The sequence below is a fragment of the Plecotus auritus genome, assembly GCF_963455305.1.
Source record: "Plecotus auritus genome assembly, chromosome: 2".
NCBI lineage: Eukaryota > Metazoa > Chordata > Mammalia > Chiroptera > Vespertilionidae > Plecotus > Plecotus auritus.
In genome coordinates this window covers 38,837,088-38,852,716 of record NC_137771.1, presented here as the reverse complement: position 1 = coordinate 38,852,716, position 15,629 = coordinate 38,837,088, and the positions used below count along the sequence as shown (strand labels likewise).

At 42.5% G+C, this 15,629-nt stretch overlaps 1 protein-coding gene across 3 annotated transcripts in view; it reads right to left on the bottom strand.

Annotated features, from left to right (window-relative positions):
* Positions 1–9,397: 9,397 nt before the first annotated feature.
* Positions 9,398–15,629, bottom strand: part of ATPAF1 (ATP synthase mitochondrial F1 complex assembly factor 1) — a 32,510-nt gene continuing 26,278 nt past the window's right edge. For 2 of the 3 annotated variants that reach the window (XM_080658119.1, XM_080658120.1), the window contains exon 8: positions 9,405–12,194. In XM_080658119.1, the coding sequence (XP_080514245.1) occupies positions 12,000–12,194 (195 nt within the window). In that variant the 3' untranslated portion in view covers positions 9,405–11,999. Of the gene's footprint in view, positions 12,195–15,629 lie in introns of all 3 variants that reach the window. The other variant, XM_080658118.1, reaches the window with a different exon arrangement.

The following is a 15,629-nucleotide window of genomic DNA, read 5'->3' as shown; positions in this document are numbered from 1 at the left end:
TGTAGTCAGGGTACAGGGAAACCACATGGATAGTGTATCACCAAAGGGCTAGCAAGAGCAGCCTTTTGATGTCCACTCTAGGCTGAAGCTGCCACCCCTAGCTGAGAGGTGCTGGGAGGGAGTTGTCAAAGTGGGAGCTATGAGGAGGGAGCTGCTGACTGGAGCTGTGGCCTAAGCTCCAGGGGCATATCCCACTCACAGCAATCATACTGCAAAGGACTGGGGGTCTAAGGGGGCCTTGCCCACCTCCCTTCCTCTGACTTCTAGGCAGGTCTCCCCATTGGCCAATTCCTACTCTTGAAGCCAAGGGCAGGGAACCTGTTGATTAACCCTACAAAAATCAGCCTCCTAGAGTGTGTCTGGGGGGTTGGGAGGAGGCAATGAAAGGAACTTAGGATGTGGGTCAGGGACTTTGACTTACAGAGGAAACACAAACCGCTTTGTGCTTTTCTTATCATTCAGTTCTAAGTATTTCATAATTTCATTGTCATTTCCTCTTTAACCCATGGATGATTTAGAAGTGTGTGTTTTAGTTTCTCAGCCTATGGGAGGTTTATGTTTCTCGTGTTGACCTCTAATTATATTGCATTGTGGTTGGAGATCATGGTCGGTAAGATTCTTTGGAATGTGATGTGACTCCTTCTGTGGCTTTGCACATGGTCATTTGCTGTACCTCCAGCTGGGTTTTATAGGATGGCAGGGGTTTGCCTGGTGAAGAGTGAAAAGTAGAGAATCTTACATTGTGGGAAATATAGCTGATCCATTTAGGAGGAGCTTCAGAAGTCGCCAGCTCACCCACAGATCCCCGGGGTCTGCCCGATACTAGCTGACAGGTTGAAGGCCTGGGAGAAGACAGAGATAGCCCAGGTCTCTCAAATGCCTGTCCCCGCTTCCTGTGGCTCTCAGTCTGGGCTAGAGAGAGTCTTACAGGAGGCTCTGCTGGGGCTGAGAATATCCAGACCTTTGAGAACAAGGTCCCAGCTTTACAATGTATTTAGCTGTGTGACTGGGTTACTCCTATACTCCCTGGTGGCATGCTGTAACTCTACAGGCACTGCTCCCTGCCACTGTTTCCTGCGTATGACAGGTGGCTCAAAGAGGGCCCTGTCTCTGAAGCTTGGTGGGAACCATTGAGAACCTAGTTGCGGACATACTCTTTTCCACTGAAAGAACATGGCTCCTCTTTGGGAGCTCCAGTGGCAGGGGGTGGTATCCAGACCTGGGCTCCGGCCCTGCCGTGTGTCTCTAGGAAAGCCCCTGTCCTTCTTTGGGCTTCAATTTTCCCCATCTGCACTACAAAAGCATCTTCCATCCACACCATTCCAAGTGCCTTATCAGGACAAGCTTCCTGCTCTTGCCCCTGTAAGCCTGTACCTGTGACACCACTGATACAGAGGAGTCTCTCCCTGGGGACTTCCCAGTCTCTCCTATGCCAGAAAAGTTTCCCCGTACCTACACTCCTCTCAGAATGAGCTACAGCACCCCCAGATCACCCCTCAGGCTTCTGGAAACTCCAATGGGGAAACCTGGCCAGAAATCAGAGGAAGGGAGGTGGGGGAGGCCCCGTTAGACCCCCCAGTCCTTTGCAGTATGATTGCTGTGGGCTGGGTATGCTCCTCGAGCTTAGGCCACAGCTCCAGTGGAGGAGCCGGATGGGGCCCACCTTCTCCTCAATCTCCCAAGAAAAAGTTTCTATTTCAGCTCTGCCTTTTCCTGCCCAGATTCCTGCAGTATCTTTCATCCTGGCACATTTAGGAAAAAACAAAGAATAGCCTCATTGCAATAAGAGGAATTGAGGTTAGACTTCCTTTAGTTTGAAAGACAATGTTGAAAAGAATGTACATTAAAATTCTGTATGACCTTGGACAAGGCATTTGTCCTCTCTGAGCCTATTTCCCCCTCTGTAAAATGGAAACCACAACAATACATGCCCCACAGAAGAGCTGTGAGGGTCAGCAGAAGGCTGTGGTCAGTCTTTTTGGGGTGCTGCCTTCAAGCCCCAACAGGCTCTTGTGTAGAAGAGGGATGGCCCTGTTCCTGTGGTCCTGGAAGACAAGGGGCAGTGACCAGGACAACATGAGAGGACACTTGACATATCAGGGCTGTCCAACCATGTAGCCTGGATGGCTGTACTCACTTCTTGGGGTGGGGGTGGGGAGAATGAATGTGCAAGCAAAAGTGGCACAGCCACTGTGACATGGACTTTAGAGGGCTTTAGTCCCTCTGAAGAGCAGGAGGGCCCTCTTGAGCCTGAGAACCTCAGACTCAAGTGTTCTGTGCTCCAAGGTCCCTCTTCCCTCCCTGCTCCCTGCCCACCCCTTGAGTGGGAGGCATAGCCCTCACCTCTCCAGGTTTCAGGATTTCCATCTTGGGAAGGATACCTATAGAGCCTGTGGTGGAAGCCTGGTATGCATAAGAGCCATAAGATAATTTCGTAACACCCTCCCCAACCTGACCTGACCTCCAACATAGCTGTGGTGGGCATTGCCCTCTATAGATGCATGCCCTCCAACCACTTGGGTTAGTTCCCAACTCAGGGGTGTCCCAGGAGTGGAGGTGATAGATGGTGGCAGGGTGGTTGGGGGTTAGAAGGTAGGCTGTGGTGACAGTTTGCCAGTGTCCCAGGCTCAGCCTTCCATGGAACCCACCATGAAGCCTGCACAGGAAGTTCTGTCCAAGCCTACTTCCTCTGCCACTGTGGTGCCTCCCTTTCAGCCTCTGGGGCTGCCTGCCTAGAGCATGACCCCAGTTCTAACCCTCCTCAGGCTACCACAGTCCCCATGGCCCTTTCTTCCCTCCTCTCAGCATCCTTTCTCCAAGTGTTTTCAGTAATACCAGCCTTAGCGTTGCCAGTGGGGATGGGGGTTCCTTACAGAAGACCATCTGATTCTGACCAAGCCTGGAGATCTCTCAGTTTCAGGAGGGACTGGGAATAGAGGAAATCAGCAAAATCCAGAATGACAAAAATTCTATAGGACAGATTCTTAACACATAAATGTCAAGAAAACAAAAGAGGTAAGGGAAAACCTGTAAGTTAAAAGTGACTTCATATGGAATACTACTCAGCAATAAAACAAACTGGCTATTGAGAGTTGTAGCAACTTGGCTAGATTTCAAAGGCATTGTGCTGAGTGAAAAAATTTAATCTTAAAAGATTGCATACTATATAATTTTATTATATACATTCTCAAAATGACAAAATTATAGTGATGGAGAGCAGATCAGTGGTTGCCAGGAGTTAGGACTGAGAAGGAAAGTTTGACTATAAAGGCATACATAGCACAAGGGACTTTCTTCTCTGGGTGATAGTATCCTGACTGTGGTTCCACAAACCTAAAATTTCATAGGACTATAAACAAAAGGAAAAAATAAAGAATGAGTGCATATAAAAGCTGGTGAGATCCAAAATAAAGTCTGTATTTATATTGTATGCATGTCAATTTCATGGTTTTGATCATTCTGGTTATTATATGTTACATTGGGGAAAGCTGAGTGAAGGGTACGTAGGAACTCTATTATTTTTGCAACCTCTATGTGAGCCTAAAATTATTTAAAAAGTTAAAAAATGATTTAGACATATCTAGTTGCAAGATATCGATCTTGTTTGGATCCCGATTTGAGCAAAACTGTAAAAAAATTATGGGATAATTGGGGAAATTTGAATATGACTACACATTTGATAGTATTAAGGAATTACTGTTAATTAATTTAGGAATGTTTTGTGTTTTAAAAGTATTTATCCTTTAGAAATATAAGCAGAGGTATGTATGGATTAAACAATATAATACCTGGGATTTGGAGAGAAAGTGGGTGGGGATCTAAATGAAACTAGATTGTCATGTGTTGAAAATTTTTTGTGTTGGGTACAGGGACTTGGGGTTCATTATACTATTGGTTTTACTTTAGTATATGTTTGAAAATTTCAACAATAAAAAGTTTCAGAAAGAAAACAGAAAAGGCAAGGCCTCTCTTATAGAGATTTTGTTTCAGTATCTTTGGGGTGGGTACAGGAAGCTGCTGGTTAAGCAAGGTCCCTAGTGATATTTATACAGAAAACTAAGGTTTGGGTATCTCTACTGTAGACTGAATATTTGTGTCCCCTAAATTCATATGTAGAAACCTAATCCCCTGTGCAATGGTATTTGGAGGTAGGGTCTTTGGAAGGAGATGGGATTGGTGATCTTATAAAAGAGACCTCAGAGAGCTCCCTTCCCTTTCTACCATTTGAGGACAGAGCTAGAAGACAGCCTTCTATGAACCAGGAAGCAGGTCCTCACCAGACACTGAACCTGTAGGCAACTCGATCTTGGACTTCCCAGCCTCTAGAAATGTGAAAAATAAATTTCTGTTGTGTATGTCACCCCATCTATGTTATTCTGTTATAACAACCTGAATAGAATAAGGCAACCTCTTCCTGGTCCCCAAATTACTTGTGGGGTGAGGACCTCCCTGAGGGCTGGGGTGATGTCTTCTAATAGTAGTAAATTAATCGAGTTTTTATCATCTTAGAGAGTCAGCATGGTAGAGTGGAAATAGCACATTGGACTCATTGATTCATTCATCCATCTATTCATCCCATAAATATTTACTGAGAACTCATTAGATGTCAGGTACTATATTTGGGTTAGGTACAGACCTTGCCCTTGCATTGTGGGTGATAACAACAGTCCCAGTCTTTTGAGGAACTTTCTCCAGGCCCAGGTGTTCCACTTCACAGCTCCTCAGACTGAGGTTAAAGAGCAACAGGTCAGGCAGGGGTGGCTTTCACAGTCTAATCTCCTCAAGCATTTCACAAGATACTATGGACTGGTAAGATTTGCATCCCCCACAGTACCCAGTAGTGTTTTTTATTTTTAGATATTTTTATTAATTTTTTAATTTTTTTATTGTTTAATGTATTATATATAGTAGTACACATATCTCCTTTTTTCCCCCATTGATCTTCCCCCAGCTTCCCCTACCCTCTGTTGCATGCCCTCATCCCACGCCCCAGTATCTTGTGTCCATTGGTTGTGCTTATATGCATGCATACAAGTCCTTTGGTTGATCTCTTTTCTTCCCTCCCCAACACTCCCCAGCCTTCCTGCTATAATTTGACAGTCTGTTACTGCCTCTGTATCTATCTTTTTGTTCATCAGGTTATAATGTTCTTTATTTTCCATAAATGAGTGAGATCATGTGGTGTTTTTCTTTCATTGCTTGGCTTATTTCACTTAACATAATGCTCTCCAGTTCCATTCAAGCTGCTGCAAATGGTAAGAATTCCTTCTTTTTTATAGCAGCGTAGTATTCCATTGTGTAGATGTACCATGGTTTTCTTTTTTTTAAATTTAATAAATCTATATTGTTCAGATTATTACAATTGTTCCTCTTTTTTCCCCCATAGCTCCCCTCCACCCGGTTCCCACCACACCCTCTGCCCTTACCCTCCCCCCGACTGTCCTGATCCATAGGTGTACGATTTTTGTCCAGTCTCTTCCCGCACCCCCCACACCCCTTTTCCCCTGAGAATTGTCAGTCCACTCCCTTTCTATGCCCCTGATTCTATTATATTCACCAGTTTATTCTGTTCATCAGAATTTTTTATTCACTTGATTTTTAGATTCACTTGTTGATAGATATGTATTTGTTATTCATAATTTTTATCTTTACCTTTTTCTTCTTCTTCCTCTTCTTAAAGAATACCTTTCAGCATTTCATATAATACTGGTTTGGTGGTGATGAACTCCTTTAGCTTTTTCTTATCTGTCAAGCTCTTTATCTGACCTTCAATTCTGAATGATAGCTTTGCTGGGTAGAATAATCTTGGTTGTAGGTTCTTGCTATTCATCACTTTGAATATTTCTTGCCACTCTTGTCTGGCCTGCATAGTTTCTGTTGAGAAATCCGCTGACAGTCGTATGGGTGCTCCCTTGTAGGTAACTAACTTTTTTCTCTTGCTGCTTTTAATATTCTCTTTGTCTTTTGCTCTTGGCATTTTAATTATGATGTGTCTTGGTGTGGTCCTCTTTGGATTCCTTTTGTTTGGGGTTCTGTGCACTTCCTGGACTTGTAAGTCTATTTCTTTCACCAGGTGGGGGAAGTTTTCAGTCATTATTTCTTCAAATAGGTTTTCAGTATCTTGCTCTCTCTCTTCTTCTGGCACCCCAATAATTCGGATGTGGTACACTTGAAGTTGTCCCAGAGGCTCCTTACACTATCTTCATATTTTTGGATTCTTTTTTCTTTTTGCTTTTCCGGTTGTTTTTTGCTTCTTTGTATTTCAAATCTTTGACTTGATTTTTGCAATCCTCTAGTCTGCTGTTAGATCTCTGTATAATATTTTTTATTTCAGTCAGTGTATGCTTAATTTCTAGTTGGTCCTTTTTCATATCCTCGAGGGTCTCGCTAAATTTATCAGCCTTTTCTAGAAAATTCTTGAAAAACGTTATAACCATGGTTTTGAATTCTATATCCAGTCATTTGTCTTCCTCCATTTCTTTCGTTTGTGATCTGTTTCTTTGCCTCCACATTTTCACTGCTTCCCTGAGTTGATAGAGTGGCTTTGTGTGCTAGGTGTCCTATAGGGCCCAGTGGGTCGGCCTCCCCAGTTACCTGAGGTGGACATTCTTGGTGCACCCCTTTGTGGACTGTGTGTACAGCCTTGTTGTAGTTAAGTCTTGATTGTTGTTGGTATCACTGGGAGGAACTGACCTCCAGGCCAATTGGCTGTGAGGATCAGCTGTGTCTACATTGGGAGAACTTCTGTGCTGGAGACAACCTTATGGGAGAAGACTTGCAAAAGCCTCTGTGCTCAGCTTGAATGGGGCAGAGTCTCAGGGAGGAGCAGACAGCATTGGTTTTCCGTCAGCCCTGCCCTAATAGGCCCTTGTGTCTCAGTGTCCCATGGTAATCGCTGCAAGCACCTCTGAGAGAAAGCCGCCCTCAAGTTCCGCCCACTGCCACAGTCCAGTTTCTCCCTGAATGAGTCTGGGTCCCCCGAGTCTCGCCAGCAACTGGAGTTCAGTGCAGTCAGGAGCTTTTGTCTCCCTCCCGCTTGAGAAAGCCAGCCACGCACTCAGTTGCCAGTCCTTTCCGCGCACGCACGCATCTCAGTACCTCTGCCTCCTGCAGTTCCTCTGAGTCTCAGTGTGCTTTTCTCTTTCCTTCTAGTTGTAGAATTCCCACTCAGCCAGCCTTCCTGTGGTTCTGGATGATGTCCATTTTGTCTTTTAGTTGTAGTTTTGAAATTGTTGTGCGAGGCAGTTTAGGTGTTTACCTATGCTTCCATCTTTGTTTCTCTAGGCTGTACCATAGTTTTCTAATCCACTCATCTGCTGATGGGTATTTAGGCTGTTTCTAAATCTTAGCTATGGTGAATTGTGCTGCTATGAACATAGGGGTGCATATATCCTTTCTGATTGGTGTTTCTAGTTTCTTGGGATATATTCCTAGAAGTGGGATTACTGGGTCAAATGGGAGTTCCATTTTTTGTTTTTTGAGGAAACTCCATACTGTTCTCCATAGTGGCTGCACCAGTCTGCATTCCCACCAGCAGTGCACGAGGGTTCCTTTTTCTCCACATCCTTGCCAGCACTTGTCATTTGTTGATTTGTTGATGATAGCCATTCTGACAGGTGTGAGATGGTACCTCATTGTCGTTTTGATTTGCATCTCTCTGATAATTACTGACTTTGAGCATGTTTTCATATGTCTCTTGGCCTTCCTTCTGTCTTCTTTCAAAAAGTATCTATTTAGGTCCTTTGCCCATTTTTTTTATTGGATCACTTATCTTCCTTTTATTAAATTGTATGAGTTCCCTGCAAATGTTGGAGATTAAACCTTTATCAATGATAACATTGGCAAATATGTTCTCCCATACAGTGGGCTTTCTTGTTGTTTTGTTGATGGTTTCTTTTGCTGTGCAAAAGCTTTTTATTTTGATGTAGTCCCATTTGTTTATTTTCTCTTTAGTTTCCATTGCCTTAGGAGTGGTATCGGTGAATAAATTGCTTCGGCATATGTCTGAGATTTCTCTGCCTGTGGATTCCTCTAGTATTTTTATGGTTTCCTGTCTTATGTTTAAGTCCTTTATCCATTTTGAGTTTATTTTTGTGTATGGTGTAAGTTGGTGGTCTAGTTTCATTTTTTTGCATGTATCTGTCCAATTTTCCCCACACCATTTATTGAAGAGATTGTCTTGACTCCATTGTATGTTCATGCCTCTTTTGTCAAATACTAATTGAGCATTATTATTAATTTTTAGAGAGCGAAGGAGAGAAACATTGATGGGCTGCCTCTTGCACACCCCTTACTGGGGATCAACTTGGGCATGTGTCCTGACCAGGAATCAAACTGGCAACTGTTTGGTGTGTGGGATGATGCCCAACCAACTGAGCCACACTGGCCAGGGCTTCCCTGGTATTCTTTAACCCTCCTTGCCTCTCTTCTGAGAATGGCACTGTCAGTTTGCCCCATATTGTAATTACTCATATTAGTGTCTCCCTTGCTGAACTGTGAGCTCAAGGGCAAGGAGTGATCCTTTAAATCTGGGCCCCAGAAATAAGCATGCTGAGCTTGGCCCTGCTTTAAGGCCTCAGCCCTGGCTCTTCTCTTTACCTGGTACTTTTCTTCAACTCCAGTATCAGCTGTTACCGCTGCAGAGATGGCTCTCCTGACCATTAAGTTATTGCCTCCACTCTGCATTCTATCACATTATTATTATTTTTTATTTTCATAGCACTACCAGTATTTGAAATAATGTTATTCATTTGTCTTCTTCACAAGCATATAAACTCCATGACTACAAGGGCCTTATTTGTCCTGCTCACTGCTTTATTCACCAGCTTCCTATATCTGTACTTGACATCTAATAGGTGTTCACTAAATATTAATAAATACTGAGTCATTGCTAAATCAAAGGACTGGGAAAGTGGGCATTTTTACCTCTTCTCTAAGGTTGAACCAAAGGTCAGTATTATGGAGACTGCAAAAAAAAAAAAAAAAAGAAAGAAAGAAAGAAAAAGCATACATGTGACTACTACTTCCAAACTGGTTGGAGGAAAAGAGAGAAATAGCAGCATAAACCTCCTGAGAACAAGACAAGGGAAACGATGACCAGGTGCTAGATGTAGGGCACAGATTCAGAGGCCAGAGAGACACAGGCGGTGGCTGGAACAGAGCTTGAGAACAGGGTTCCTACGCATTTTCCGTGTCTGCACCTAATATGGCGGTGGTGGAGTAGGTGCTCTGTGAGGACTACTGAATTGCACTGAGCAGACAGCCCAGCAGATTGGTGATTTACAGAGACTTTGTATATAATCTGGTACCATGGATTACAAATATTCCTACTCAGTAAGTTCTCAATCTAAATGATTCTCTTAAATTCAGAGTATTTAAATATAGGCATACACAAGATAATGTTTTGGCTAAAATCATGTCACTTATTTATTCAACAAACAAATGAGTATCTTATATGTTTGATACTAGAAATGGAGATGAAAGCCTGGCCCTCAAGGAGCTCACAGTCTAGTGTGGGCAAAATATATATAAATACATACATATAATATAGGCACAGGGGACCACTATAGGAGGCAAAGGACAGGAGATTGAATCCAATTCTATGGTTAATGTTCATAGGAAAGGAAGACCTGGCATTTTTTGTGAAGAACTCATAAGGCAATGGTTCTCAAAGTGTGGCTGGTGAATTACCATCATCTGGAGCACATATTAAAATGCAGAATCCCAGGAATTTCTACAAAGATTATGATTCAGCATGCTGAGGTTTGGGATTTGGGAATTTGCATTTTGAAGTGCTCAAGATAATTCTACTTCCACTTAAAGTTTGCGAACATGTGAGATAAGGTTTGCTTGTTCAACTGGAATGAAGAATGATCTGCACATCTGAAATGTTAATTTGCGTTGGTCTTTAATGACAGGCAGGGAGGTAGAGAAGAGGAAGGGAGTTGACATTTATTAAGCTCTACTGTAGTCTATAAATTAATTCTCATAATAATCCTATGAGGTAGATATTATTATCCCCATTTTACAGATGAATAAACAGATTTAGAGTTTAAATAATTTGTTCAATATTATAGAGCTAATGAATTGCAACACCAACAGCTGAACCCAGATTCATTTAACTCTAAAGCCTGTCCACTTTCTATAACACCATGTTGCACCAGCAGACAAATTTACTGACAAATGTTACAATGTTCTTTTAGTTCTTTGCCAGATCTTCCTAGGTAAATATAAGGAACAGCCAGATGGTGCTTTGATCTTTCCAGTGTAACTGTCCATGGATACAATCTTCCTTGTGATTTAGGGCAAAGCTGGGAGGAACAATAAATGAGCAGCCAGTTCTTATTTCTTTTCCCATCATTTTCTCACCCTCTGGTGGAGGTGCTATGAAAATGTCCTATGGCTAGGAACTGGGTCCATCTGGACGGAAAAGCAAACATAACCGGATACCCACATAGCAACTCTGACTGATGCTAAAGATTCCCGAGACTCAAAACATCCAGATTCAAGTTTCTCAAAAAATGAACTGTCAGGACCAGAGGTAGGTCCAGAATTTGCATCAGGAAATAGCCCTGTCTTTAAAGAAATTGTGAAAGGCTAGCTAGCAGCTTTTCCAGGTTAAACAAACACTATCTGTCTCTTTCTATATACAGACTCAGAGGTATAACAAAAAAGACTCAACTCAAAAAATAATGGGAAGTCCAACCCCATTTAAAGAGCTTGGGAACAGGCCCAACCGGTAATGAAGAAAACAAACATACAAAGGAACTATAACTACTGGTTCCATTCCCACTCACCATGTTCAGTGTCATACCACCAGATCTCGGGCAGCAAAGTGAAGCATGTCAGAGCAAGAAAAGGAAAGGCGTAGTAGAGGCAGCTGACAACAATGGGGTGGGGGGGGGGGAGACTCAGGTTCAGAAGACTGGTGTGTAACTACCACCCTCCTCTATCACTGAGCTTTGAGCCACAACAGTGACTCTACAAACCACATGAGAGTTTCCAGAGCTGGAGAGCTCCTTTCTCATTTTCGGTGTTTCAAGCAACTACTAAGCCCAAAGATGAATTTTGATCAAATCAGCTCACAGCACTGACACTATGGATAGCATATAGCTTAGATTTCACTGCTGAATATAACAAAGACTGTAAGCCAGAGTTTATTTTATTGCTATACTTTCTCTACACCCAACCTGGGAACATTTGTTTCCACCCACTTTTTCATATAATAGTAGCACAGTTTAGAGTTGTTAAAAAACAACACAAAAACATACAAATCTGGATTGCTCCTTCCTTATAAAAAGTTGATTTATTTACACTGCACTGATTCACCCCTTCCAAATACACAGATTCTAAAAGACAGAGTTAGAAGAGGAGGTGCCACAAACCATGGTTTAAAAATATGCAGGCACTGTACCTGTGTGTTTTAAGTATACCTGACATCTACTGATGCTTCAAACCAGCTACACTAAAAGCAACTCTGGGAGCATCTAGATGAAGTCTTAATCCTGATTGCAATACCTGGTTGTTCTAGAGTCTAAACAGGATATTTGGGTTATGCTTTTGACAAGCTAACTGGCACATGGGAAGAGTATCTAAAGCCCACATCTAACTATAGCAGGTCTTCAAGCTATCTTGTCACAAGTTTAGAAAGATGAGGAACTATGCTCATTTGGGAGTTGTACCACCAAAATGTCCAGAATGCATATGCACTTTTAACAGTGTGTAAAATCAAGTCAACCATCCTGCTGATCTTTGGCTGTCTCTTATAATGAAGTGAAACACTTAAAAAGGAAACCTCAAGTGTGCTGAGAGATAATTATCAGAATTTTGGCTACCTCTGTTCCTGACTATCAAGTAATAAGGCTCACCTCCATTAGTATTTCTTACGTAAGCACACAGGGCAACTCCTTAAGAGACTGCATTATAGATGCTGAGCTCCTGAGAGTTCAAGGGGGTGTGTGGGCTGAGCGGACGCTGTAAAGGAGCCAACCCTTGCAGCTCTAAGTCTTATCCTGGTTCTGGGCACATTTCAGTTCCGCACCAAGTCCACTCTGCTCCAATTCAGCGATGACAGACATATATTTGAAGTCATTTGGTCTGAAGTTAAACGTCTCCACTAACCCGTACGTCTCCTTCCGATCAGTGGCATAGAAGAGCTGAACTTGATTGGCAATGCACTGTGCCTCAGCAACATTCTGGAAGGTAAAAGAATAGTGAGCTCTCTGCCTGCTCAGGACCGAAAAGCTCTGTGTTTGAGTCCTGTGGCAAGTGGGCCCTCACTCGGGAGTCTCTGCTTCAGGAAACTTCCCCGACTCCCTGATCACCCAAGTCTTAGCTAGGTGCCTCCTCTCTGTGTACCCAAATTACCCCATGCTTACCACTATCGTCGTATTTATCATACTTATTGTATTTGTCCTTTCTTTTCTTTTCTTTTTTTGTCTATCTTCCCTAGTATCAATTCCTCAAAGTATGTGTGCTTGTTTTACACCCCTGCACATAGTGACATCTGGTGAATGTTTGAATAAATTAATGCATATGCTCAAAATCTCCCTCTTCATTTAGTTCCTTTATAACTGTTAAGTATATTTCGGGGGAGGGGAGAGAATAACAATAGTTACCCAGCTCCAAGCTCTAGTTGGTAAGTACTAAGTTCTTGACTAACCCTGTCTTTGAGTGTGGACTATATTTACTGACTTGCTCCTAACAAGCAGACTACAGTGGGATGACGAAGAATGACTTCTGCTATTAAGTCACAAAAGATATAGTAGTTTCTAACTTGCTTTCTCCTGAATCACTTGCTCTGGAAAAGCCAGTTGCCATGTGATGAAGACATTTAAGCCCTACAGAGAAGTCAATATGGCAAGGAAATGAGGCCTTCTGCCAACAGCCATGAGAGTGGGGTCAGAGGTAGATCCTCAAGCCCAATCAGCCTTCAGGTGGCTGTAGTGCTGGCCGACTTCCTGACAGCAACTTCACGAGACTGAGCTGGACCCTCCCAGCTATGCTGCTCTTGAATTCCTGACCCACAGACACTGTGAGGTAACCAATTTTTGTTTTAAGCTACTAAGTTTGGGGTAATTTGCTATGCAGCCATTTCTAACTAATAACTAAGGCACCAGCAAAGCCCCAGGGAAAGCTCAGAGGCCGGGAAATGGTGGCCAGAGCACTCTATGTAACAGAGGTAGGGTCAGGACATAGACTATACTTTTGAAACTTTACAAGAGTTACTTCAAACAACTCTTATTTTTTCTGTTTAGTCAATCTCCAGTTCTAACTAGTTAGAGGCACTTACTCATTATCATTGTGTTCCTATGGCCAAAGCCAACCCCAAAAGATAATGAAAAATTCCCAGGAAAACTGACTGTCAGGGGGTGCTATGTCTAGCTATAGAATGAGGAGGACGGGTTTATAAATACCCTAGGCCGCTTTGTCTCCATTCCCTCCTGTGGGTTTTCAGGTCATTTTCTCACAAGCAGGCACTAATCTCTGAGGCTAGATCTTTAATCTAAAGCCTTTTTCCAAAATGCTGGCTATTTCAAATTAATGGAATTTCAGAGCTGGAAGGGGCCGCAGAGATCACCCAGTCCTCATTTAATAAGTCAGGAAACCAAAGCAGATGAAGTCCAGGGATCGGCCCAAGGTCATGTGGCTAGAGAGTGGCAGAGACAGGACCAGACCTCTGGACTCCCAGGCTGGTCCTCCCTCCACTTCACCCTGACACTGTGGGGGAAGATAATTAAAATCAATCAAGGTTGTTAACTCTGCTTCATCCATTTTACCTTTTTTTATACTTAAACATGCCTCAAGAGCAAACCATTTCTAAAGCAAGTGCACGCCACAATCCAAGGCAGATATCACTGTTCTCTGAGCTCCTGAACTGTAGGGCCTCTGACAATCAATTTTTATTTGAGGCTTAGGATGGTGGAGGCAGGGGTTATCTCAGCTGTGTTCACTCTAGAATAGTGCCGTCCCAACAGTAGAATCCTAGGGCTCTGAAGAGGTGCCTCAGGTCCCTCCACCTCTGTTTCAGCTGTTTTATCCTAGGGTTTACATAGTAAGATTTTGTTTGGATCCAGGATTCCTCCTACTAGTTTGAAGACCACTAGTGTGGTGGGTAGGGAGGTAAGATACAGGTAGCTATGTGCATCTGTCTCTCGATGGTTATTCACCCCCTGCCTTTTGTTTTCTTAATTCTCAACATGAAGCAGTAGCGTCCTCTTTCCAAGATCCAAGAAGATAAACATATTAACTCCCTGTGTTGCTCAATAAGGAGGTATATCAACAAACCTGATTTCTCCTTCTCTTTTAATTTTCATAGCTATGATCAATTTACTTCCTATATATTTTTGGGGTCATTATCTCTCCTCCAATGATTCTTTTGTGTCTTCAGGATAAAGCCAAACCTCTAAACATAACTCACCAATCCTTTTCATATATCAGTGATACCAAATTCTTTGTTATACCGCAAGTCATTTTATGCCTCCTAGTATTTACTTATGCTATTTGCTCTGTCTGAAACATGCCTCTCTCCCTCCCACCTTTCTTTACCTGGCAAAACTCTGGCTCATCTTTGAAGGTTCAGCACAGGTGTCATTTCTAGGAAGTCACCTTCCTCCTTCTGGGTCAGGGAACCCTACTCCCCAGAATGCTGTGCATGTTTTTATCTAAACACTTACTGCATTCCAATTAAAGCTTTTATTGATAGACATATGGAACCAGATAAGGTTTTCTAATATTCTACTAAATTTTCAGCATTAAAGTTAATTAGTTAAGAAGAAACCTTTAGCCAAAACCGGTTTGGCTCAGTGGAAGAGCGTCAGCCTGCGGACTGAAAGGTCCCAGGTTCGATTCCGGTCAAGGGCATGTACCTTGGTTGCGGGCACATCCCCTGTAGGAGGTGTGCAAGAGGCAGCTGATCGATGTTTCTCTCTCATCGATGTTTCTGACTATCTATCCCTCTCCCTTCCTCTCTGTAAAAAATCAATAAAAATATATTAAAAAAAAAAAAGAAGAAACCTTTAGTTTCCATGTATTTCTATTTATCTGCTTTACTGTATTTGGAAATACTATGCCTAAAGTACAAACTTATGTGCGAGTATGCAGGTGATCATATATTTATATTACAGGTAGTCCTCGGGTTACGTCGGACTCAACTTATATCGTTTCGTGGTTACGTCGCCATCTCCCATTTATTTATAAAAAAAAAAGTTCCGTCATTTCGACGTATGTACATATGTGCTTTATGTTTTTTATTATTTATTTATCACAAGTAAAGGTCAGGAATTGTTAACTTTCTTTTAAATTTTTTTTACTGTTTCACTTCACCACTGCTGTGTATGTGCTCCATGTGAGTGACGTAGGTGCTTATGTAGGTGGTGGGTTCCGACTTACGGCGAAAATCGCGTTACATCACGCCATAGGAACGGATCTCCGATGTAACCTGAGGACCTACTGTACATTTCTCGGTTTCCCATCTCTGAATCATGCAACCTCTATAATAATTCCTAACATATCTAGTTCTGTACAGTAGCTCCTCGAATAACATTAATTCATTCAATGTTGTTTTGTTGTAACTCGGAAGAGATGCTGTAGGAACTTAACTATTGTGTATATCAAGTTGCCTATGGTAA